This window comes from Rhinopithecus roxellana, chromosome 12 (assembly GCF_007565055.1).
Source record: "Rhinopithecus roxellana isolate Shanxi Qingling chromosome 12, ASM756505v1, whole genome shotgun sequence".
NCBI classification, from domain to species: domain Eukaryota; kingdom Metazoa; phylum Chordata; class Mammalia; order Primates; family Cercopithecidae; genus Rhinopithecus; species Rhinopithecus roxellana.
This window is the reverse complement of record NC_044560.1, coordinates 113,896,962-113,920,423: the sequence shown is the minus strand read 5'-3', so window position 1 is coordinate 113,920,423 and position 23,462 is coordinate 113,896,962. Positions and strand designations below refer to the sequence as shown.

The 23,462-nt window shown below is 57.2% G+C and overlaps 1 protein-coding gene across 2 annotated transcripts in view; it reads right to left on the bottom strand.

The window, feature by feature from the left end:
* PEPD (peptidase D) overlaps positions 1-23,462 on the bottom strand; it is a 136,002-nt gene that overhangs the window by 10,422 nt on the left and 102,118 nt on the right. For both annotated transcript variants that reach the window (XM_010359608.2, XM_030942847.1), the window contains exons 10-12: positions 14,258-14,326; positions 12,343-12,420; positions 2,404-2,552 (exon numbers count right to left, since the gene is read on the bottom strand). In XM_010359608.2, the coding sequence (XP_010357910.1) occupies positions 2,404-2,552; positions 12,343-12,420; positions 14,258-14,326 (296 nt within the window). The remainder of the gene's footprint in view (positions 1-2,403; positions 2,553-12,342; positions 12,421-14,257; positions 14,327-23,462) is intronic.

Below are 23,462 nucleotides of genomic sequence, written 5' to 3'. Positions count from 1 at the left end.
AGACACCCCTGCCAGGCCTGAGGCCTGTGCCTGCCCCAAGAGTCAGCATGAACCAGGCAGCATCACAGGACGGGAGACCCAGCTCAGGCCTTTCTCAGTGCCACGTGGGGCTTGGGGACTTGCCCACAGGCCTGGCCACTTTCTGGACAGACTTGGGGCTGCTGAGTTGGGTGAGGGTGTGGGGCTGGGGCCTGGCACTGCCCCCAGCGTCTCTCTGTGGCTCCTCAGCCTCTGGCGGGGCTCTCTAGGCTGGACTGGACACCATCTGGAAAGGCTTGCCCACAGTCTGCCTCCTCTGAAAGCAACGGTGGCTGGGGGCCCCTCTGAAGCAATACTTGGGCCAGTGATCGAGGCTGCAACTCATCCCAGCAATGGGCTGTGGGGCCGTAGGGACTGTTTAGTCGATTGCCAAGCCATTGAGTTCTGAGGCCACATTCTGGAGGCTCCAGATCTTTCTTTCCTCCTTTTTCCTTGAACACTGAGGGCACACTGGGCAGCTGCCAGCTCTCTGTGGGTCCTTAACAGAGGGCACTCCATGTCTAACCAGATGCCACAGCCTAGAGCTGGCCAGGCCCACTGGACTCTGCTTTAGGAGAGCAGGGGTCTATCCTTGGTCTGTTTGGGGCTTAAGTAAGGTACCTGGCCAGCAGGCAGCAGAGCTGGGGCTGGGCTCAGGGCACTCTGGGTCTGGGGCCTGCATCCTGGACTCTGCAGCTTTGCTCTACTGGGCTGTCCCCTCTGGCTGTGTTGAGCCCACGTGGCTCCTGAAGGACACCTGAGCTCCCCTACACAGGGGCCTGCCTGTCTCTCTGGAGGTCTGTATAGCTGTGGGTGGGAGGCAGTGGATGAGGGTGGGGGCAAGCTGAGGGGCTGGACTACGACCTGGGTTTGGCCAACATGAGGTGATCTCTGACCATGACCCAGATGGAGAGACTCCAGGCTGCAGAAGGTGGCTGGAGCCTGTGTGCTGAGGCGGGCCCTGGCCAGACGATCCAGCTGTGAGTGCAGGGCCATTGTCCTATGCTGCTGCGGCCCTGGCCCCAGCTCTGTCCTGATTTTCCACCTCTGTGAATTTGTGGCAGCACCAAATGACCAAACTGGCTGCGGACTGTTCTGTAGATTATAACCAAAGATGCAGAGCCTGAGTGCCTTGGGGGGCCAGCTGTGCCTGGGCCGGTGTGGGCGGAGAAAGCCCCTCTGCACTGTAGGCTGGAGCCTGGCAGCTGCCAAACAGATCTCAGTCAGAGTCGTGGGAGCCATGTGTCTGCAGAGGGCCAGGCCTAGGGGGTGGCCAGCACATGGTGGGCCCATAGGAACCTGCCCAGGTTCTGGGGAATCTAAGGACTACAGCAGGGGGGCTGTGTTGAAGCCCTGAAAGACTTGAAGCAAGAACATGACAAGACCACATCCCTCAATTCTCTCCTCCGGGCAAAGGTGACAAGCCAGGACCTCCCATCACTGCTGGGAAACGGTTTCTATTGTTGCAGAGCAGAGAGCTGGGGTTTGATCCTGTGGGTGCTGGACTCCGCCTCTGCCAGGGCTATGGAGGACCCAGGAGTCACTCGGAAGGAGCCTGGCTGAGTGGGATGGTGACAGCGGAAGGTGCCCAGGAGGACTCCTGAAAGCTGGCCTTGTTGGGAGGATGCTGGCTTCCCTCCAGGGGACCTCCTCTGCCCGCCCTGCCAGACATCAATGGCATCAATGGCACGCAGTGGGAGGTCAAGGGGTAGCAGTGGGAGGTCAAGGGGTAGCAGTGGGGCCTGTGCAGGCTGCCCAGGGTTGGAGGGGTGGGGACATGACAGGTTGGCCTATGCTGGCCGATAGGAGAGAGAAACACCAGGCCCACCCTGGCCTCAACATGGCCATCACGGTAGTGACTGTGACCCCTGCAGGGCAGTGCCACAGGCCAGGCGGCCTTGCAGGTGCTTTACACAGTTTAACTCAGTCTCCACGAGTCAGTCGCTGCCTCCCCATTTACAGACGTGGAAACAGCCACCCAGAGGAGGGCTTTCCACCCAAGACCACAGAGCGCTGGGCGGGACTTGAACCTGCTCTGACCCCATGCCTGCGTCCAAAGTGGGCTGAGCCCTCTCTGGAGTAGACACTGCTTAAGGACAAAGCAGGAGACAGGCTGGTGTGCTGGCGGCCAGTGGAGATGTGCAGGTGGAGGCCACCAGGTGGGGGGGCCTTGGCCTGAGTCCCCAATTCCCGGTTCTGTCTGTCCCTGCCTGGTGGTCAGCCCTATTTCCTAGGAGAGACCACTGGAAACTCAGGGACTAAGCATCCGGAGCATGGAGAGATTCAAGTCACTTCACGCAGGCCCAGTTCCTGCAGGCACCTGCCACACAGCAGCGCCCCCAACACCACGCTAGGTGTGCCTCCCCGCACCGCCCCGCTGCTCACCTGGCTTCATGGCACCCATGACGGCGCGGGAGCTCCGCAGTACTGCCTCGTAGACAGCCTTCTGGTCTGCAGTGAACTTGCCGTTGGCGGGAAAGGAGCAGGTGATGTCGGAAGCGAAGCAGTAATACTCACCGCCCATGTCGAACAGGCTGCGGAGATAGGAGGGCAGGGCAGGTGAGTACTGGGGCGCCACCACCCCTCTTACCCTTCCCGCTCCCTGCCTGCCCTGGACTCGAGGGCAGCTGGCCTGGGTCCTGGATGCAGCTACTCCCCCTCACAATGAGACTGGTGTGGGGAACTGCCACCTGGTGTCTCCCATGGGTGTGTGGGCAGTAAGGAAACGTGAAGCCATCCTGGAAGACCTGTGTCTTCCAGGCAAAAAGGAGTTCAGGGCTCAGCCTGGGCAGGGAAGGCTGAGGGGAGTGGGGCTGTCCTATGCAGATGACCCCTGCCCCTGTGGCCTGGCCTCTGAGAGCTCAGCCGTGGAGACTTGCTTGGAGAACTAAGGAGGCAGAGATGCCCCAGGACCCCGCCCACTGCCTGGCCTCCACCTGGCACCCCAATAGGCCCTCCCAGGGTCTCCCTGCACCTGGCAAAGAGCACAGGCTGAGGCCGTGCTTGTGTGAAGAAGAGGAGGGGGCTGGGCAGGGGCCCCTGGTGGGATGCACGGGCTGGAACTCGGGGCCTGAATTGCACCACCTGCTTCTTCTGGGACCCAGAACATTGGGTGGAATCTCAGTCGGCAGCTAGGGCCTCTAGCTCTGCTGCAGCTCTGGGGCCCCCTAGCTGGAGGGGTGTGCCTGATACTACCCCTCTACCCAAGGGGGTGGGACAGACATATTCTGCCAGGGCCCAAGGGGAGGGGAGGGAGGAAGTGACAGACAGCCTCATGTCCAGCAAGGCTTTCCCAGGGCCTGCTGGCCACACGACCCTGGAAGCCAGGTGGGCCCCTCACCCTGTCCACCTGCACCCTGGCACCCTCCGGCGGCCGCAGAGACCAGCAGGATGCAGGCAGGGGCATGAAGAATGGGGCAGAGGTGCTGGCTGTCCAGGATGGGAGGGGCCTGGGGGCCAGCAGAGAGGCAGGACGGCATGGGACAGATGGCGTGGGATAGATGACAGGAGGCCTGCTGAGGCAGGAGGACGGTGGCTGGGGCTGCCTTCTGGATGCCCCGTCAGAGGGACCCTTGGCACAGCAGGGCCCGGGAGGAGTAGGGCCTGTCCTTGCTGTGCAGAGGACCTCGGGGCCCTCTCTGGGCAACGGCAGAGAAGCAGCCTCCCACTCATCCTGTGGTGTGTAAGGGACAAGATGTGGGAAAGGCTGCTGGATCCAAACCTGCCTCCCAGGACTTCCCGGAAGCAGCCCAGGTGGACAAGGCTGGGTCTGGCTGAGGGGCTGAGGGGCACAGGTGGTGCCCCTTTCCATCCCTTCCCACCTAGGCACCTCAGGAGGCTGCAGGCAGCAGACACAGAGCAGAACCCTCAGGTCCACCAGCCCCTTCACAGATCATGGCCAAGTCATGATGCTGATGGTGACGACCCTGGCTCGGGGAAGCTGGTCCAGCCCTAGGACCAGAGCCCACCACGGCTGCAGGGTCCAGAACCAGAGCCAGGAGGGCCAAGTGCAGCCGCCCCTCTTTAGCTCCACCCTGGGCTTCCCATGGGGTCCATCTGTAGCCACGTGAGTCCCGACAAGTCTGAGGCCAGGGGCACAGCCGTGGCTTCCATCATGAGAGCCTTTCACCCAAATCCCAGCTCTCACGGTAAACACAGCCGCTCCACAAACATTCCAGAAGTTGCCTATGTGCCTGCCTGTGGGGGGGTCCTGTCCCATGGGAGGGAGCCAGGGAGTGGAGGACCCTGGCCCTATGTGGAGCAAGGAGCAGGGCCACGTGGCCGGACAGGCAGCATCAGCCACCCCATGGAAGCAGATTTCTAAAGGAAAAACTTGAATGCATGGCCAGGGCGCTTTGCTGAAATCCAAAGTCCCCAGCCGGGCACTTTTTAATCTCCTGTCTTTTCTGATTGCAAAACACCATAAGCAGTGTCAACAGGGCAGAAAGGTCCAGATAGCACCTCAGGTGACTCTCAGGGCTGGGGAAGAGCCCCGCCTGCACAACAGGGAGCTTCAGGGTGGGTCAAAGTCACAGGATCTCTGGATGCAGTGGGCTGCTTGGGCCAACAACTCCCTGGAAGTTTACTCCCGCACAGGGCCTAGGCTTCCCCATGGCTGGCCAGGAGGGCAGGGCACATGGAAGCTCTAAACTGAAGGGAAACTGAGGCTTGGATCACGGGTCCAGGAAAGCCCTGAGTCAGGAGGGTAAACAACTCGGAGTCCAGCAATGGGTTCTTTGATCCTGGCTGCAACGCTCAGCCTTCAGGGCCTCAGTTTTTCCATCTGTAAAATGCGACCCTCCCACTGCTGTAGCTCTGTGTCCTCTTGGGGCCACCAGTGGGGAGTGGAGCCGTATGGACCATAGCCCAGTTTTGCCTGGGGACAGCTAAGCATTTTCATTCAGGTTCCCCAGCGTCGACCAAGAAAAATGGTTTGCGGATTGTTGGTTTTAGAACATGCAAGAATAGCCTGGGCAGAGAGGACAGGGCGGAGTATGGGGGACACGGATTCCTAGGAGGCACCAAATCAGAAGGTGACCTGCAGCAGCAGCCAGGGCAGAAAGTCCTACCGGACTGTGCTGATACAAAAGAAAAAGCAGAAACTGAAGCATTGTTCAAAAAAAAAAAAAAAAAAAACACAAAACAAAACAAAATAAAACAAAAAAAACCAGGAAGCCCACAAGAATACCCCAAATGATGGAATCATCTAGGAGTATAAAAACAAGACTGTTCTCCAGTGCAGACCAGACTCAGATCCCAGTTCCCCAAACTCTCGCCAGCAAAGCAGAAAGAACATGGGATGGTGGGTGGCTGGATATCGTCCGCCAGCCTGACTTTATCTTCCAGCCTGTAGAAGACTGTAACTGCATTTTTTGTTTGAAAATGATCCGCTTTCTGGAGAGGGAAGTATACACCCAACCAGCCAGCTCCATCCCGCCCAGTGAGGCTCCGATACGGAGCTGAAGTCTATTTTCGTGCTCCTCTCAGTTCCCTATCTTTTTCTGCCTTAAAAAAAAAAAAAAAAAATCCCCCTAGAGTTTCTACACACACAAGTTATTCAGATGCAAGCTTTTCTGGAATCCAGGGACGAAAGCCATGGCTTTGATAAATCATCTCCCTCCCGCTCCTCTGTGTCCACTTCATCCATCCTCTGAATGCAAACCGACAATGGAGAATTCGGTCATATGTTGGCTCAATCGAGAACAGGAACGCAGGATCCCTCCTTCCTGGCTGTCTGGGGACCCTACCATCTTTGGCCAAGTGAGTCTGTGATAATACAAGACATCTGGGAGACAGGACGCATCTCCAAGCAACTTGCTGGCGTTTCACTCCCCACGTGTTCTAAGGGCTCTGCTTCTGGCTCCTTCTCGGTAGCTCTGGGCCCGGGCTACCTGCCACCATTGGCCCACACAGACCCTTCCTGGGCCCCACTGCAGGGACCCGCCAGCCCACAGGCAGAAGGCCTCCAAGACGGGTCGGCCAGTGACAGAAGGCTTGGGAACAGTTTTCTGGGGGAAATGCTGCAGTGTTTATATGAGAGCCACTTTGGACTTGGTTTGCAGTTTCATTTGAATCTCCTGAGTAGTGGCACAGCTCTTAGCTGTTCAATCCAACATTTTACACGCGCTCATATTCGGGGCTGCAGGAGCATTTCAGACTCCGATGTGCAGCTGCCCTGGTCGGTGTCCCAGGCCAGGCTGGGGGATTTCTGAGCAACAGGAAGCCCTTGCTTCTCAGTGTGAGACAGAAAGGAAGGCGTACGGGTCACTTTTCCCTTCGTCTGCTGCAGTGGGCGGCCCCTGCAGACACGGCGGCGAGCTGTGGTCTCCAGGGTGCATGGGCTGGCTGCCTGCTCCTAGCCAGGCCTTCCGTGGAGTGCCAAGCTCCAAGCATGGCCAGCAGGAGCAAAGGCCACCACTCGGAGTCCTTGAGGCTCCTCGTGCCATGCCCTAACCCACCAAGGGGACCTCTCTCCAGTGCCTTCCTGGGCATCTCTGCTCCTTTCCCATGTGATGGCCACTCCTCCAGGTCCTGGGCAAACAGGAAAGCTGCCCGTGCCACCAGCCCACGACAGCAGCAGCTTCTGGTACCCAGAGCCAGCAATCCCTGGTGCACGCGGTGGAGCAGTTGCATGCTGTGGGCCTCCTGGGTGTCCGGAGGGAACTGGCATTGCCGTTTTATACATGACATGGACAGAGGCACGGCACCAGCGAGGGTCCAGGGTCCCAGAAGAGCACTGTGGGGTGTCTTGTCGAGAGGTGGGTGAGACACAAGGACAGCTGCCAGGAAAGCACAGTGGGGTGAGGCCCGGGCGTCAGGGCAGTGGCCTTGGCAGGCGGGAGGGAGAGTCACACGCACAGCACATGCTGCATTTTGCTTTTTTTGGTGACCAGTGTCTCATGATGTCTGGGAGCACCCAGGCCGTCTGGACAAGTGCTGTTCAAGCTGTGGGTCATGACATCAGCTGAGGGTGCAGCCACAAAGCACAAACAAGAGACAAACTGAAAACACATGGGCAGGTGTCAGCTCATAACCAGGCCTGTCCACGTGTACGAGAACGGGTGACAATGGAAAGCATGCTGCTAACTGGAATGGGATGGAACAGCCACGCCTGTGGGTGTGGACCCTCCTGAAGGCATTCTGTGGCCCCCAAGAGCGTGTCTTTAAGACTGCAGAGTGCTCAGGGCAGGGCTGGCTGGTGACAACAAGCCTCCCTGGGAGGAAACAGGAGGGCGGTGGGGGAGGGCTGGGATGGGCCGCGCAGCAGAGAGCAGGCCTGGGGGCAGCACTACTCTGGAGCTCACCAAGGTATCAGGCCCCAGGTGGAGCAGGGCAAGGGGGTCGTCAGGAGCTTGCCACCTGTGGGGGCTGCAGCGCGATGGTGGCAGACAGACGCAGGCTGAATAGACAGCAGGAGTGAGTAGGCTCGCCGCATCCCAGGCTACAGGGCCCATGTGAGGCCAAGGTGGCTGCTGAGGTCCTGGGTGAGCGGGCACCCCACAGCCTGCAGAGATGAGGGCTCGCCATTATCTAGACAGGGAAGGAGGGGAAGAGGGCACTGGTGGCTGCTGAGTGTGAGGGCTGGCACAGGTGTCTCCGCCTAGTCAGGTTGGCCACCCACCCCCCATGCCCAGTAGCAACACAGAAGATCAGACCCAGCAGGGGTGAGGCCTGGCCTACCATCCTGAGACAATGCTGCCCTCTTCTGGCCAGTGCTGGAAGGACCGGCTCACTGCCCACCAGCTGCATCCTGACTGGGGCAACCAAGGCCTGGGGCATTCCGGGACACGTGCTCTAGAAACTCTGCGAGGGCCCACGGTAGGTTAAGGCCCGCCCCCCAACCCATACCACCTGAGAAGTGAGGGAGGCAGGAGTGTCCCAGGTGCTTTCCCAACCAGAGCCCTCCACCTCTGCCCTGTGGGGTGAGCCTGCCTGGGACCTGGGGCGGCCTCAGGCCCGGAGTGCTGCGACGGGTGGGCCCTCTCTGGGCGCACTGCTTCCCGGAATCATGGACCATGCGCCCCCTGCCCCAGCTGCAAAGCGTGCTGGCCTGCAGTGGCTCTGGTGCCCACAGCCCAGGCTGTTTGTGGAAGGAAGGGGCAGCACACAGGGGCTCAGAAGATGACCAGGAGGAGCAGGGGGATGAGTCCTGATAGGGGCTGGACTGAGTGGGGAGGGGTCTTCTGGGGCCTCCCACTTAGGAAAGGCCTCAGTGACCTCAGGCGCCTTCGCTCCATGTGACCGTGCTGAAAGTTAATTAGCAGGCGTGCTGCGCTTTTGTAACCCTGTTCTTGAAGGTCTGCCCGGGTGCTTTAAAAAGGAAAACAAAAAGCAGCGAATGGCCCCTCTGATACAGTGACTTGGAGATGGGGTTCATGGTGAACCCGAGGGTCGCAGCAGGAAAAGGATCTGAGAACAAGAGCAAAACCCCAGAGGCTTGGTGGCTACAGGCCCCACACAGGGCCGCCTGGCTCTGAACCAGGCCGAGAGGGTGTGCAGCCACCACAAAGTCCCACCCCTCACCCCTGCCTGCATTCGAGCGGGTGGGGCGGGATCCCGCCCAGAGAAGTGTGAAGGGGCCCGGGGCTGGCTGGCTGGGGGAAAGGGACGGCCCTCAGTATGTCTGTCTCAGTCCTTGGCTGACAAGCCTGACCTGAAAGACAAACCAGGGTGTCTGGATCACAGGCCCTCTTGGGCCATGACTGTGGCCAACAGTGGACTCAGCCTAGCTCCAGGGAAGCTGCTGGAAGGGTAAAGGATGGAGGAGTGGGAGGGGGCGCCTAGTCAACCCCAAACCCCACTTGGCACATATCATGGAGGACACTTTTGGGTTGAAGACACAGAACAGGACAGCCATGGGACGGGAGCTGTCTGAGAATAAACCAGGCCTGGTCCGAGCTCTGCCTGTGGCTCGCACCTCCAGCCTGTGCTGCAGAAGCAGCTGCTGGAAGTAGGCATCAGGGCCTGGCCTGCCCAGCTCAGTGAGGACACCGGGGCTGCCGCTCTTGCTCGAAGAGGGCCCACGCTGTGCTAGGTGGCCATTGCGAGAGAGGGAGGCAGGGGCTTGCCCTGTGATCACTGCCACACAGCACAGCCTCAGTCAGCTCCCTGTGTGTGTATCCATGTGCGTGAGTGCTGGGGGAGTGCTCATATCTGGGACTGTGGAGAGAGGAATGGAAAAGGCTGGCCTCCCCTTAGTACCTCCAACCCTTCTCCAGTATAGCTGTATCATCTGGCTGCCCTGGACCGGCTCTGATTCCCTGCAAAATCCCATTCCTAGAAGCTAAAATATCTCTGGGGTATCTTCACCCAGTCAAAGGACTAAAACCCAGAGCAGGCCATTGCAGCAGGTGCACTGCTCTGGGAGGCGCTCGGCTTCAGGGGGAATTCTATGCTGGGTTCATGCTTTAGTTTCATACCTTAGGATGAAGTATCGTGGCTTTTATGTTGGGATAACAGAGTGATTTATTATTTACCGAACGCAGTAGGCGCTTGGCAGATCAATTTCAATACAACAATGGATTATAAATGCCGCCAGCAATCTGGCAGTAGCAGTAATCAACAAAACATGTTGTTCTAAATGCTGCATAATAAATTGACTACAATAAACTCATAATTATTCTACTGGCTACATTTCAAAGTCAGCACTAGAAAAATCAAATCACCAATTTGGACTTGGCATTAACATCCTCGGATCACTCCTGCCTTTACAGCTGCAGCCGGGAGATGCAGGTGGCATGTGCTGTCCCAGAGGGCCGAGGCCACAGCATCTGGGATTAGCCTCTCACAGGGTGAGGACCCTCTCTGGGGCAGATAAAGAGGGTCATAAAGGAGCAGCCACTTCCTCTGGGGTGTGCTGAGCCCAGAGGAGAAAAGCTCATGGCCACGTGGCTCTGGCACAGGGCTCTCCAGCCACCTAGAAGTGCCCCCTGGACTGTGGGGACCCACTGGTGTGGCTGGGTCCCTGCCTCTGCCCTGAGACTGGGTTCCCATGTCCTCTCCTCCTGGCCCAGCCAGAATGGGCTACAGGGTTAAAGAGCGTCAGAAAAGGTTTCAGGGCTGGGCACCGTGGCTCACATCGGTAATCCCTGCACTTTTGGGAGGATGAGGCAAGAGGATCACTTAAGCCCAGGAATTCCAGACCAGCCTGAGCAACATGGTGAGACCCTGTCTTTTTAATATTAAAAATAAAAAAAATTCGCTGGGCATGGTGGCTTGCACTTATAGTCTCAGCTACTTGGGAGGCTGAGGTGGGAGGATCACTTGAGCTCAGGAGTTGAGGCTGCAATGAGCTATGACTGTGCCACCGCACTCTAGCCTGGGAGACAGAGCAAGACTGTGTCTTAAAAAGAAAAGTTTCAGGAGGAGGCCAGGTGGTCTCTGGAACCACTGGTGGGTCCACGGTATGGGGGCAGAGCTGCCACCCTCTCCTGCTCTAGTCGCCTGCTGAGCCAAGTCTGAGTTTGCCAATTCCTTCCCTAAGTGCCTCTGGCCTCAACTGGGCCTGGTGCCCTCCTTGTGTCCAAATTCCTTGGCCCACACATGGGGTGAGGTGCCTACACTGCAGGATCGGGGTGAGGAGCGGGTGCAAAAATCCACAGAGACGCAGAGGGAGGGCCCGGTCACCTTGGGTCCCCAGGCTACATGTAGGAGGAGAGCTGAGCTCTGCTCTGACCCTCTCAGCCCCAAGTATGGTGGGTACCCAGCCCCACCGTTTGTGGGGCTCACTGTGGTGCCAGACTGAACCAGGATCCATGGAGCCAGTGCTGTCGGGCAGGCCAGGGAGTCCACTGAGACCCAGCGTGCAGTGGGCAGCAGTTCCACCGGCCTGCCTCCATTTGCCCCCTCAACCTGCCGTGTTCCTAACACAGCCCTACTGCTGCGGCATGTGCTGGCCCCACCCAAGGGCGAGCTGGGCTCCTGTCAGCATGGCCCGAGCTGGAACAGCTCATCAGCTATGGACCTGGGTGAGCAGGGAGCCCGGGCAGTCTCAGCGGGCCATGTGCCCAAGGGCAGGGAGGACCCCGAGACTCAATGTGTTCCCGCAAATACTCGGCCCTGACAGCTCAACGTTCGGTGGCTCTCTGGGCAGCTGGTCGTCTGTCCGTAGGTCTGGGCATGTATGTTCCTGTCCTTCAGTGGGCATGTCTGGGGATTCTTGGGGATGGGCTCCCACCACTACCTGCCGTAGGGCGAGGCGGGGTCCAGCCCATAAGCAGCCATCGCAGGAACTCCTGCTGAAGGAGCTGGCACATTGGGATGGCTCCTTGATGGGGAGGCGGAGGCAGCCCAGCCGGGCACGACGCAGGTCTGAGAGGACATGCCACGCTGCTGGGGGGGCAGAGGGCTCTGCGGGAGGCTTGTTCAGGTGCATCCGCCATAGAAGAAACGGCACCAAAGAACCGGGAGGGACAAGGCACCTCCTCTGCTGGTCAGTGACTACGGTGAAATGTCTGGAGGCCGAGACAGGGCCTGTGTGGGACCAGGACCAGGGCCAAGACAGAGCCATGGTCCCAGCATTGGGGCAGCTCTTAGGGGCTCTGCATTGCCTAGGCTGGCCCTGGTTGACATCTGGACATGCAGGGGACAGGCAAAGAACGTGGAGGGACTAAGCAGGGGCCAGGCTACAGGTACTCACATACCCCTTCCCCACCCTGGGGCAGCCCAGCTGCTCTGTCCTGAACACTGAGGGGCTGTGGATAGGATTGCAAGTCCTCCAATGAGAGAAGAGCCTACCCGAGGGGCGGAGGCCGCAGGGCCTGCCCACATCTCCTTGTCATGGCTTCTGTGAAGAGCTGTGAGCACAGCAAATCGTGCTCAGGAAAGCCCTGCACACAGCCGCAGGTCAGCACCGCCGATTTGCTGAATGCAGGGCCGCATAGGCCATGGGCTCCTGCGGCAGCAGGATGGGAGGTTTCAGAGCGTGGGAGGCTCCCTGGGGTCTTCCCAGCTCCAGACCAAGACATAAAGATGTGAGCGTGATGCCCCCTAAATGGAGAGGACAGCCTGGGCAGAGGCTGGGGATGGTTCAGGCACCCTCAGAGAGCCCACAATCCCAGGGCCCACAGGAAACCATCAGTGGTGGGCCCCTCTCCTGTGCCCTCTCTCTCAGTGTTCCCTGGGGTGGTGCAGGCTTTTGGCCCTGGAGAAGGCACCACGCAGGCCGATGGCCTTGGCAGAGAAGTCTGGGCCAAGAAGCCCAGGGACTTGCTGTGGTCAGCCCCCTCAGGACAGGGACCCGGAGGCTTCTGGTCCATCTTGAAGTTGAGTCCAACCTTGGCCTGGCTGTTCACACACAGAGCCAGGGCCAGTGGCCCTACTTACCACATGTCCCCATTCTGGATCGTTCGGTCATTGGGGGCCCCGGCATGTCCGTAGTGCAGCACGGCTGAGTTCTCACCACTGCAAAGAGCCAGGGGAGGGTGATCAAAGCCCATCCTTATGCAGCAGGCTCTGGAGGAGGGGATGGATGCCCAATCCCCTGCCCATGGGCAGTACTGTCCCTACCTCCAGCAGAAGCCCAAGCATGGCTGGACCAGGTCCACAGCCAGAGGGGAGGCTGGGGAACATGGTGGCCCTGTCACCCCGCAGCCACATGGCTGGCAACCAGCCTCAGTCTGTGGCAGAGCCTCCCGGCTGAAAGCGTGGTTAGGCAGCTGCCCTCTGGGCTGGGATGTGGGCACCATGTGGAGCACACGTAAAGCTTAGCAATGGGCTGGGTGTGGTGGCTCACACCTGTCATCCCGGCACTTTGGGAGGTCAAGATGGGTGGATCATTTGAACCCACGAGTTCGAGACCAGCCTGGGCAACATGGCAAAATCCCACCTCTACAGAAAATGCAAAAAAATTAGCCAGGTGTGGTGGCTCACACCTGTCATTCCCAGCTACTCAGGAGGCTGAGCTAGGAGGATCACCTGAGCCTGGGAAGTGGAGGCTGCAGTGAGCTATGATCATGCCACCGCATTCCAGCCTGGGCAAAAGAGGGAGACCCTGTCTTTAAATTTAAAAAAGAGCAAAAAGGGAGAAACAGCAGTTCCTGGGCCTGAAGAAGGGCCCTACGGAAGCCCTCCTTTCCTGGTAGCCAAAGGGGAGAGGGCCTGTGGAAAGGGCCCCGGCTGTCCTGGAGCTGCCCTGGCATCCTGACCGGGCTGGAGAGACAGGAAACCAAGAGGCTCCTCGCTCCTCTGCCCGAGATGGCTTCCCTAATGAGCGATGCCTTTAAGAAAAAAAGGACTTAAGTCTGTCCAAAGTGGGGGAAAAAAATCCCACCTGGGTGTAATATTTATGGCCCTGCTCAGGAGCCTCGGGAATCATAAAAGTAGAAATAATGATTTTCTCTCCATCCACCAGAGGAGAACATTTCCAAGGACTGAGATGTTCACATGTATTATTCATGTGTCAGGGAAATGCACACTGGCAGAGCTGCCCGGCTCCATCCTGGCGGGGCAGAGGCCAGACTCAAGGTGCAGAGCCCGGGCAGAAAGCAGCGAGACTGGCTGGGAGAGCCCAGGAGACAAGGGGGCCACGGCCACAGCCAGGATGTATGTGGGGACAGACACACCCAAAGGGACACACGCTGCTGTGCACGGCCTGGACAGCATGGCAGTGATCCCGTATCACGGTCATTTCTACCATGTGTGTGCCTCCAAGCACACTCAGCCATGTGTTGATGGCACACACCCAAGCACACACACACCCACACAGAGCCCTGCCCCTCGCCACCATGTGCCATGAGCAGGCACACCAACAGTGACATGCACACCCACATATAGCAGCACTGGTCCCCATGCAGCCACACCCACACACAGACACACTGCCACCGCTTTCTGCACTGACCCTTCCACACTCCACCCCTGCTGCACACAGAAGCTGCCCAGCCTGAGCTCACAGCCCGGTCCCCACACGCTCTATGTGTGCCCGTGTGGAGGAGTGGCCTTCCTGTGCTTAGCTGCTGTGCTGACCAGCTGGGGACAGGAGGGAGGGGGTGCCAAGCAGCCTCTCTGCAGTGGGCAAGCCATGCTCCCTCCTTCATCCAGTGCCAGGTCCTTCAGGCAGAGGTCACCTCAGCTCCTGGAGTCTTGGGAGCGAGGAGCAACTTCCAAGCTTGGGCCGGGCACTGGTGTGGGCATGTGAGTGAGCAAGTGTGGCTGAGCTGGGGGATGGTGGAGCCCCCCACTTACTAACTGCCCTACCTCCTCCCACTGGTCACCCCCAGGGGAGCCAGGGTGCCCCGCTTACCTGCCGCAGATGCAGGTGTAGGAGCTGTGGCGCATGCCACCCCGGGAGTAGCAGTAGTGCTCGAAGAGGCTGCAGGGGGAGAGATGCGTTAGGGTGGGGGCATCAGAGCAGGTACACCCCACTCCACAAGCCCCATGAACCCCAAGGGAAGTCCCTCGGCTCATGTCCTCCCCTGCTGTGGCCCCAAAATGGTCCAAACTCTCAGTGTGAGTCTGTGAGGCTTACAGCCTGGGGGTCAGTCACAGGCTGCAGAATCTGAGGCCAGTGTGCTGTGACGGGGAAGCTGGGGGCCTAGCAGGGTGCAGCCATCTGCCAGAGGAGCTCGCCAGCCTCCCCTGCCACGGCGAGTGGCTTCCCAGGCACATCAGGACAGATGGGACTTCTGGAGCCTGGGCCCTGGGGGAAGCCGTGCTGGGGCAGAGGTCACACATTACTGCAGAGTTGGAGGAAGTGATTCACTATGACTCCGTGCCCAGTGGCCACCACCCACCCTGCCAGGAGGGGCTGGATGCATGGCCTGTGCTCACCCGGGGAGAGGGCACAGGAGCTGTGGGCAGAAGGGGTGAGGGACAGGCCTCCTGCAGGTGAGGCAGGGCAGGGTGGTCCTCAGGGATGTGGGAGAGGCAAGGCCTGGGGCACACATCCTGCTTCTCCCTTCTTGGAACGAGCCACATGCTCGCTGGGCCCCCTCCACAAGCTCCCACCCTGAGCAGGTGGGGCCACAGCCAAGTCTGGAGAGAAAGATAAGCCCCGGCCCCCAGGCTGAGCCCAGAGCCAGCACCGGGGAGGCCTCTAGGACGGCGGGTGGTAGCGCAGTCGCTGCATGGGTCTTTGAGCTCCAAGGGACTGAGTCATTCTGCCCTGGTCTTCCTCTGCAGAACCCAGCTGGTGAGGGGTGTGGTGGTGGGGAGTTGCCCTCAACCCCTCCCTGAGGTCTCGGCAATAGCTTTCCTGCCAGACCACAGCTGCCACACCACAGGTGGTCCATCTGCCACCAGGTGAGGTAGGCCCAGGTGGCCCCCACCCACCCACCCCCCAACCAGGGCAGTCATTGCACCCGCCCAAGGGCACGCCACGTGGCGGTCCTGCCCTGCACGTTCTAGGCCTGCCTTAGAGAATGTCCATACGGGAGAGTTTCGTCTTCTAGGCACTGTCAACACAGATTATGTATAATTGTCATGATTAGGTATTAAGCAGTTGTTATGCAGGAATGGCTGTGGTAGATTCAATCGGCTTTCAGACTTGCCTTCCAAACCTCACAGGATAATTGGGTATCTGCGAGTGAAATATTTCCTGAAAATAAAGGATTTCAGGAACTGCCAGGGAGGCAAGGAAGCTACATGCTCCCCTCTTCAGCCGCCCCCAGAATTGGTGGTGCAAGCGCTCAGGAGGCTGCTTCCATCTCGCTCCGGAGAGTCTCAGCGCTGTTTCGCCACAGTCCAAGCACGTTCCTACCAAGGCGGGCAAGGCCAGTGCCCCATGTGGTAAGCCCTGTGTGTCAGGCCAGAGAGGCGGCCTCAGAAGCCACTGCACACCTCTGTGGCGCCCTCCCAGACAGCCCAAGAAGAGGCCTGACCGACGCCGTTGAACAGGGGTGCTCCCTTGGCTTTGGGAGATGTGGTCCTGCACCGATAGAAGTGAACCTCAGGGGTCACATGGTCATTCTCGATGTGATGGGGACAGAGGGCCTCTGTGGGACAAGTGACCTCCAGACAACCACGGGCTGCACTGGGACGGGCTGGCTTCAGAAAAGACAGGCAGAGGGACAGAGATGCCATCCGCATGTGCAGAGGAACTCACATATTCCACAACAAAGGAGAGGCAGGCCGGGCGCAGTGGCTCACACTTGTCATCCCAGCACTTTGGGAGGCCAAGGTTGGAGGACTGCTTGAGGCCAGGAGTTCAAGACCAGCCTGGGCAACACAGTGAGACCCCCATCTCTTAAAAAATCAATCAATCGATCAATCAATACAATAAAAAAAATCAGAAAGGGGAGGCAGTGAGGAAACTTGGCTCTCTCGCCTGCAGCAAGCTTCCCCCTGCATAACCCACTCGGTGGAGACAACTGTCTCTGAATGCCTTTGCTGCTTTTTAAGAAAAAAATAGTACTTTCACGAAGGCACAGCTCACAGAAGCATCAAACTAAAGAAAGGCTGACCCAGTTTTCACCGGCGAAGTGCGGCCCGACACTGGTCACCTTTGCCGGCCACGTTGACAACTCCACACACTATTCCACAGGAAGGAGATGGAAAGAGGAGGAGCACCACGTGCTGGATATTCACGCCAGCCTATAAGAGGCTGAAACGCTTCACACTGGACTTCAGCCCTGAATTTTGTTTTAAATGACCTTTTCCGATGCAACTTGAGGACACACTGGTGCTTTGGTGGCAATAACTGGTGGGCAAAACGAGCCCACGTTTTCTGCAGACTTTGGGCTTGGGGTGTGGACGCACAAGGGCACCCAAGTTCTGGGCAGATGTGGCAGTACAGGGGCCTGTGGATACTTGTGAGCCCAGCACAGTTTTAATCTTCAAGGGGTGCGCACTGAGGGGTGGACGCTCCAAACTGCGGCCCATGCTTGATGTGGAGGCAACGTGCGGCCCCCGCACAGCTGGGCCAGAGCTCTGGGCCAGAGCTCAGCGAGTGGTGCTGGGTTGACCAGGAGCAAGTGTGGGCTATGAGGACAGGCTGACAGCCTGTTCCACGGATGGCCCACATGCTATGGCAGTGGCAGCATCACAACTCCTCCAAGTGCGAGGCAGGAGGGGTCCAGCCAACTCATCCCTGGAGCAGGCTAGTTACTACCCACCCAAAATAATTAACACCCGGAACAGGCTCTCCAGCAGAGGGCAGCAGCCAGCAAGACAGGCAGGAGTGCCACCGCCCCTCTGCAACCATCTCCGCAGGCTCCGTCCATAAATTTGCGACTCACACGCACAGCCCATGCAGCCCGGGTCCAGCTGGGTCTAACAGCCCCTGCTCCCTCCTGCTCACCTGGAAGGCGGATGGGGTGATGCACACACCCCAGCTAGGCTCAAGCCCAGCGTGCACCTCCTCCCCAGCAGCAGGAAGGGGCTTCCTGATTGGCTGAGAGGAGGCCGTGGTCTGCCTAAGTCCCAGCCAGCGACATCCTGGCTGCCATGTGGGCCCCGTTGTTTTTCCTTATGTGGCCATTCCTCTAACACCTTCGCCTATAAATTTCTCCCAGGCAAGACTCGGGTAGAAGAGGCTTGTATCCAGGCATAAGTGAGAGAGCCCTTAAACAACCAGGGGGAATCTACGTGAGTGGTGAATAATGAGGTGGATGGAGTTACTGCAGTGTCAGGGGGGCAGGCACATCTGTCAGTGCCAGGAGATGACAAATGGGGCAGGAGCAGCAAGTTCCCAGACCCAGATCTGCAGGAATGGGGTCCCCAGAGACCGTGTCGCTGGGCCTCCCGCTGGGACCCACAAATCCAGCCCGTGGAGCACTCCCGGGCACACGGCCCAGCTCCTGCCCTCAGAAGTTTATCACTGAACATGAAGACGGACCACAGTCCTACACAAATGCTGCAGCTGCCCAGGAAGCGGTGGAAGGGCTGCCTGGCAGCAAGTGTCGACCAAGCTATGTGCCTCAAGCACGGGTGGGGTGGTGCCGAAGAGGTCAGTGAGGCGGTGTAAGGGGCGGCCCTGGCCACATCATTCCCTTTCCCCGGCTGGGCCTCAATGGATCTCAGGTACCCAAGAGGTGGAGAGGGGAGGCTGGGCCGGGAACAGGAGCTTGGGAGCAAAAATAGGCAGAGCTGGTGGAGCCCCCTCAGTTGGGCGGAGGGCTTAGGAAAGCAGGTAGTCGGGACATGGGGTTACAAACCTGAGGTGGGGAGAGTCTGTTCTGCACCCCAGTCCCTATGCTGGGCTCCCTGCTCTGGGCCCCACATACCCAGCCTTCTGGAACTCAACACCAATCTCAAGGGCAAATCTTGGCTCTGCCGCTGGCCAGCTGAATGGCCTCTCCGTGCCTCAGTTTCCTCATCTGTAAAATGGGGATGATACTGGTGCCTCCCTCCCAGGGCTGCTGTCAAATGATTTAACATAACATGGAGTATACAGAATAGTGCTTGGCACCCAAGGAGCTCTGTGCACAGTGACCTAGCCATCGTGGTCACTGTTCAGAGGCCTGGAGGGTGCCTGGAGAATGGGGATCCCTCCTCAGGCAGCAGGAGAGGAGGTCGTGGGCATCCTGTGCCAGGCTTTGAGAAGCAGCCTCTTGACTGTTCCTTTAAAACCAAAGAGAATCTGCATAGGTCCACGGCCCGGACACCCACTCCCGCACCCTCCAGGCAGCCAAGTTCTCTACAGAAGTCCTTCCTGGGCCCACACACTCCCAGCGTCTCCAGAATGTTCACCAGCGAAAACGCGGAGGTGTGTCCTCTGCACCAGCTACCGGGACACGTGCACACAGACAGGCTTGTGGCTGGACAGAGGGCGCCTGTGCCCACCATCCCTTCATGGCTGCCCCTCACCCTCACAGAGCTGACCCAGGGTCCCCACCTTCCCAGGGTGGGCCTGGGACGTGTAAGAAGGAGAGAGCCACAGAGAGTGAGAAGTACCTCCTGATGTTTGGGGCCAAGCAGTTATGCTGTGTATAGTCGTCTCAGCACTAAGTTGCTTATAATTCACATTCATTTATTTTAGGTAATTGCTGCGATATTTTCTGGGTATACACGACCATAATTGTGTAATTAACGTGATACACCAGTTACTAAAGGAAAATCCTTTTCGGAATAAGGGCCATGCAGTCCTGCAAGGAACGCCCGAAGACACCTGGGGCCGAGCAGAGGGTGTCTTATGGTCCCCAAAGTGAGAGCAGCCACTATGGAGGACTTGGAGCCAAAACCGGATGTTTCTACCGGTGGAGTCCTGGCATAGCTCCTTTTGCATGCAACCAGAAGCATGTGCTACATTCTTCTTGAATTCCCATGGAAGGAGGGCAGCTGCTCCACACCCTTCTTCTGGGGTGACCAAGTGGGTCACCAGAAGGCACAGGCGAAGTCGCCCAAGCCCTACCCTTGGAATCGCCACCAGGATGGTACCAGCGACCTATCCAAGGCTCTGCCCCAACTCCCAGGCGGGTCCCGGCTCCTTTAGCACTGTTCCCTGTGGGTCTCCCAAAGAGCAGGCACTGGGACTTGGCAGTGAACTGGGGGGCTGTCCCGTGCCTCCCATTCCCCAGGCCCCAGCGTGAGGACAAACAGAGAGAAAGCTAGGAATGAACACCCGCTGAGGCTCTGAGTGCCTGAAATGAGCAAGAGGCATTCACGTGAAGTGTTACCAAGAAGGGACTGACCTGAAGCCTCGGACTAAAGCCAGAAATGCATGATTAATAAAACTGGTGCTAGCTGGTCAGCATCACCATGTAGCCGGCACCAACATGGCAGCATCAGACACAGGCCGTCTGCTGCGGATGCGGTGCTCGGCTTCAGCAACTTGCTCTGCTGCCCGGAGCTCCTCCCTCCCTCCTCTCGCTGCTCCCACCCCAGTCCTGGCCTATAGACAGAGACTGTTTGACCTGGGGCAACACCCTCCTACCAGGACTTCCTGAAGTCCAGCCGGCATGGTCACAGGGTATATGGGGCCAGGCGTCTTGGGCTTGCATGGACCATCTCCACATGGCCAATCAGATGAAGTCACACTCCTAGAGCCCCACTGCCGCCCAGGTCACTCTCGCTGACTACTCAGCTCCTGCCAAGGGGGCCCCACAAGGCACTGCATTGTGGGGAGGGGTGGGCAGACTGATCCAATCCAGGCCCTGCTGCCCACTCAGTCTGATGCTTGAGGCAGGTTGTGTAGCTGCTCCAGTAAGAAAAACTCAACAGTCAACTGCAGCATTTAGCATGACAACAACCCTTTGGGGGCTCAGGGATTTTCCCACTGCACAGAGGAGGATGCTGCAGCTCAGAACAATGACGGGTTGGGGTCAGGAAACCCAATGAATCCGTGTTCGGGCTTCGAGTCCATGCAAGGTCTCCGACTGCAAAGCGTATGGTCTTGACCCGGATGCCTCTGAAACCTCAGGTCTGTCAGTAAGTGGGGGCTGGAACAGTGCTGACCTCGGGGCTTGCTGTGAAGGCTGAAGATGCAGGGAAAAACTTCAATTCCATAAACACTGGCAGTGGGTGATGTCATGGCTAATGCCTTCCGGGGCCCTGACCTCGCACCGATGGTTTGAACTGAGCAGAAACAGGTCTGCAAGGACAACTGGCCCACCAAGTCCTGGGCGAAGGTGCCCCAGGCCAGCTGGTGGAAAGCAGGAGCTGGGGTCTGGGGGAGGCCTGGGATGCTGAGGCCCCGCCCAGAAGGGGGGGATCCGCCAATCACAGGCAAGGGCAGCGGCCAAGACGGCAGCGGTCACAGCAGGAGGAAGAGACATGACAGACAGGAGCATCTCACCCTCTCTCTGAGAGCTGCCTTATCAAGGCACGAGATAATTAGCATTTTAATTGGATAATTGGGAATTCTAAATTGCCTATCTTGTATTAAGCATAACTGAGGACATAACATGACATTCAATTAACAAATCTTCCCCTTTATTTTCAACGTGCTTGATTAGGTTGAGTTTCTGAGTTCCTCGGATCAGTTACTGGATAAAACATTCTATCTCCTTCTCCGTCCCCAAAGCTCTGGCTCGTCAGACTGTAATATACTTATGCTTTATATGTACGTGGAGAAGTCTTAGAAATCCTCTGCACAAAGAAAAAAAGCCACTGATCATGTTAACACCCAGAGGTCTTCTCTAGCCAATATTTTGTTGAACATCCTTCCAGGCATTTTTTTAAACGTATAAACACAGATTAATATTTAATAATTATTTAAAAAATAATTAGCTGTGGCTGGGCACGGTGGCTCACGCCTGTAATCCCAACACTTTGGGAGGCCAAGGTGGGTGAATCAACCGAGGTCAGGAGTTCCAGACCAGCCTGACCAACATGATAAAACCCCGTCTCTACTAAAAACACAAAAATTAGCCAGGCACGGTGGCGGGTGCCTTAATCCCAGCTAGTTGGAAAGCTGAGACAGGAGAATTGCTTGAACCTGGGAGGCGGAGGATGTAGTGAGCCGAGATCACGCCAGTGTACTCCAGCCTGGGTGACAAAGCCAGACTCTGTCTTTAAATAAATAAATAAATAAATAAATAAGCAAGCTGTAATTAAAAAAAACAAAACAAAACAAAAACAAAAACTCACCTTTTTACGGAAGTAGGATGTACATACAGAAAGAACCCAAATCCTACAAACACAGCACAATGGCCCGGCACAACCTGCACACACCTGCGTGCCTGGCCATACTCCTGGTCGGTCTCTCTTCCCCAGGGGTAGCCTAACTTCTATCACCATAGATTAGTTTGCCTATTTTTGAACTTCATGTAAACGGAGTCAAACAATATGGTCTCTTTTGTGCTGGCTGCTTCCGCTGTTCATGTTTGTGGAGCCGTCTAGGTGGGCAGCAGTCCCTGGTTGGTTCTCACTGCTGGCCTGTGTTCTGCTGCGGGGGCGGGCCCCGTGTGTTTCTCCATTCTTCTGTGGGTGAGCATTCGGGTTGTTTCCAGATCGTAGCTATTATGGGTAGTGCAGTTACGAATGTTCTTGTACAGCCTTTTGGGGCCCATGTATGCATCTCTGGTTGAGTAAACAGCCAGGAGTAGAAATGCTGTGTCACAGGGTTCTGGGGGGGTCAGCTTTATAGACAAAGTCCCACAGGTTTTCTGAGTAGTCGTATCTACGTGGTCATTGTCCTGAAACTTCCTCCCCTCCATACCTGTGAATGGGACCCAAACTGGGCTGAAACAAGTCTGGAAGGACAAACAGCCTCACCCGGTCCAGCGCAGGGGCTGGGCTGACCCACTGAAAATTCTTGTTAAACATTTTCCTTATCAACAGATACATGTACGTACTTTTTATTCTTGTTTTTCATTTTTATTTTTAGAGAAAGGGTATCACTCTGTCGCTCAGGTTGGAGTGCAGTGGTGCAATCACAGCTCACTGCAGGCTCAAAGTCCTGGGCTCAAGTGATTCTCCCCCTTCAGTCTCCTGAGTAGCTGGGACTACAGGCATGCACCACCATGCCCAGCTCAATTTTTTTATGTTTTGTGGAGATGGGGGTCTCACTATGTTGCCCAGGCTGGTCTGGAACTCCTGGGCTCAAGCAATCCTCCCACCTCGGCCTCCCAAAGCTCTGGTATTACAGGTGTGAGCCACTGTGCCTGGCCTATTTTTATTTTTAATGCCGTCACTATGTCCAGAATCTGACCACTTTTCTCCACCACCACTGCTCCCTCCCTGGTGCAGGCCATGGTTCTCTCTCCCTCGGGGATGGTGACAGTGGCTGGGGACGGTGAATGGTGATGGTGGTCTGGCTGGCCGCCCTGCTTCAGCCCTTGTCCCCTACAGAGTGTGTTCCACAAACGGATCTTTCCACAACTTAAGTAGAATCACAGGACTCCTCTGCTCACACCAACCATGGCTTCCCATCGGCAGCCCACCTCCCCCTTACTCCCCGGTCATGTCTTGTCTTCTTAGTCGAACTCCTCACTGCTCCTGGAACTGCCAGGCAAGTTCCCACCAGGCCACTGGATCAGTTTTTTCTCTCTGTCTGGAGTGTCCACCCCAGACAGCCATAGCATGCTCTCTCCAGCTTCAGGCCTCTCCTCCCCTTCACAGGGAGGCATCCTGAGTCCCTGGATAAAGGTAGCTCCCTCCCCTGTAACCCTCACCACCATCCGACATGTTTATCTAGCTATCCCTATCTAGCATCAATCAATCAATCCATCAATCCATCAATCATCTGTCTACATCTACCTACTTATCATCCATCTACCCATCCGTCCATCTATCCATCACTCTGTATCTATCTACCTACCTATAATCCATCTACCCATCCATCCATCACTCTATCATCTACCTATCATCCATCTATCCATCTATCATCTATCTACTTACCTATCATCCATTTACCCATCCATCCCTCTATATCTACCTATCTACCTAACTGCAATCCAACTACCCATCCATCCATCACTCTATCATCTATCTACCTACCTGCCTACCTATCATCTATCTACCCATCCATCCATCCATCCATCCATCCATCCATCCATCCATCTACCATCCATCTACCCATCTATCCATTCTTCTATCAATCATCTATTTCTGTCAATCTACTTACTTAT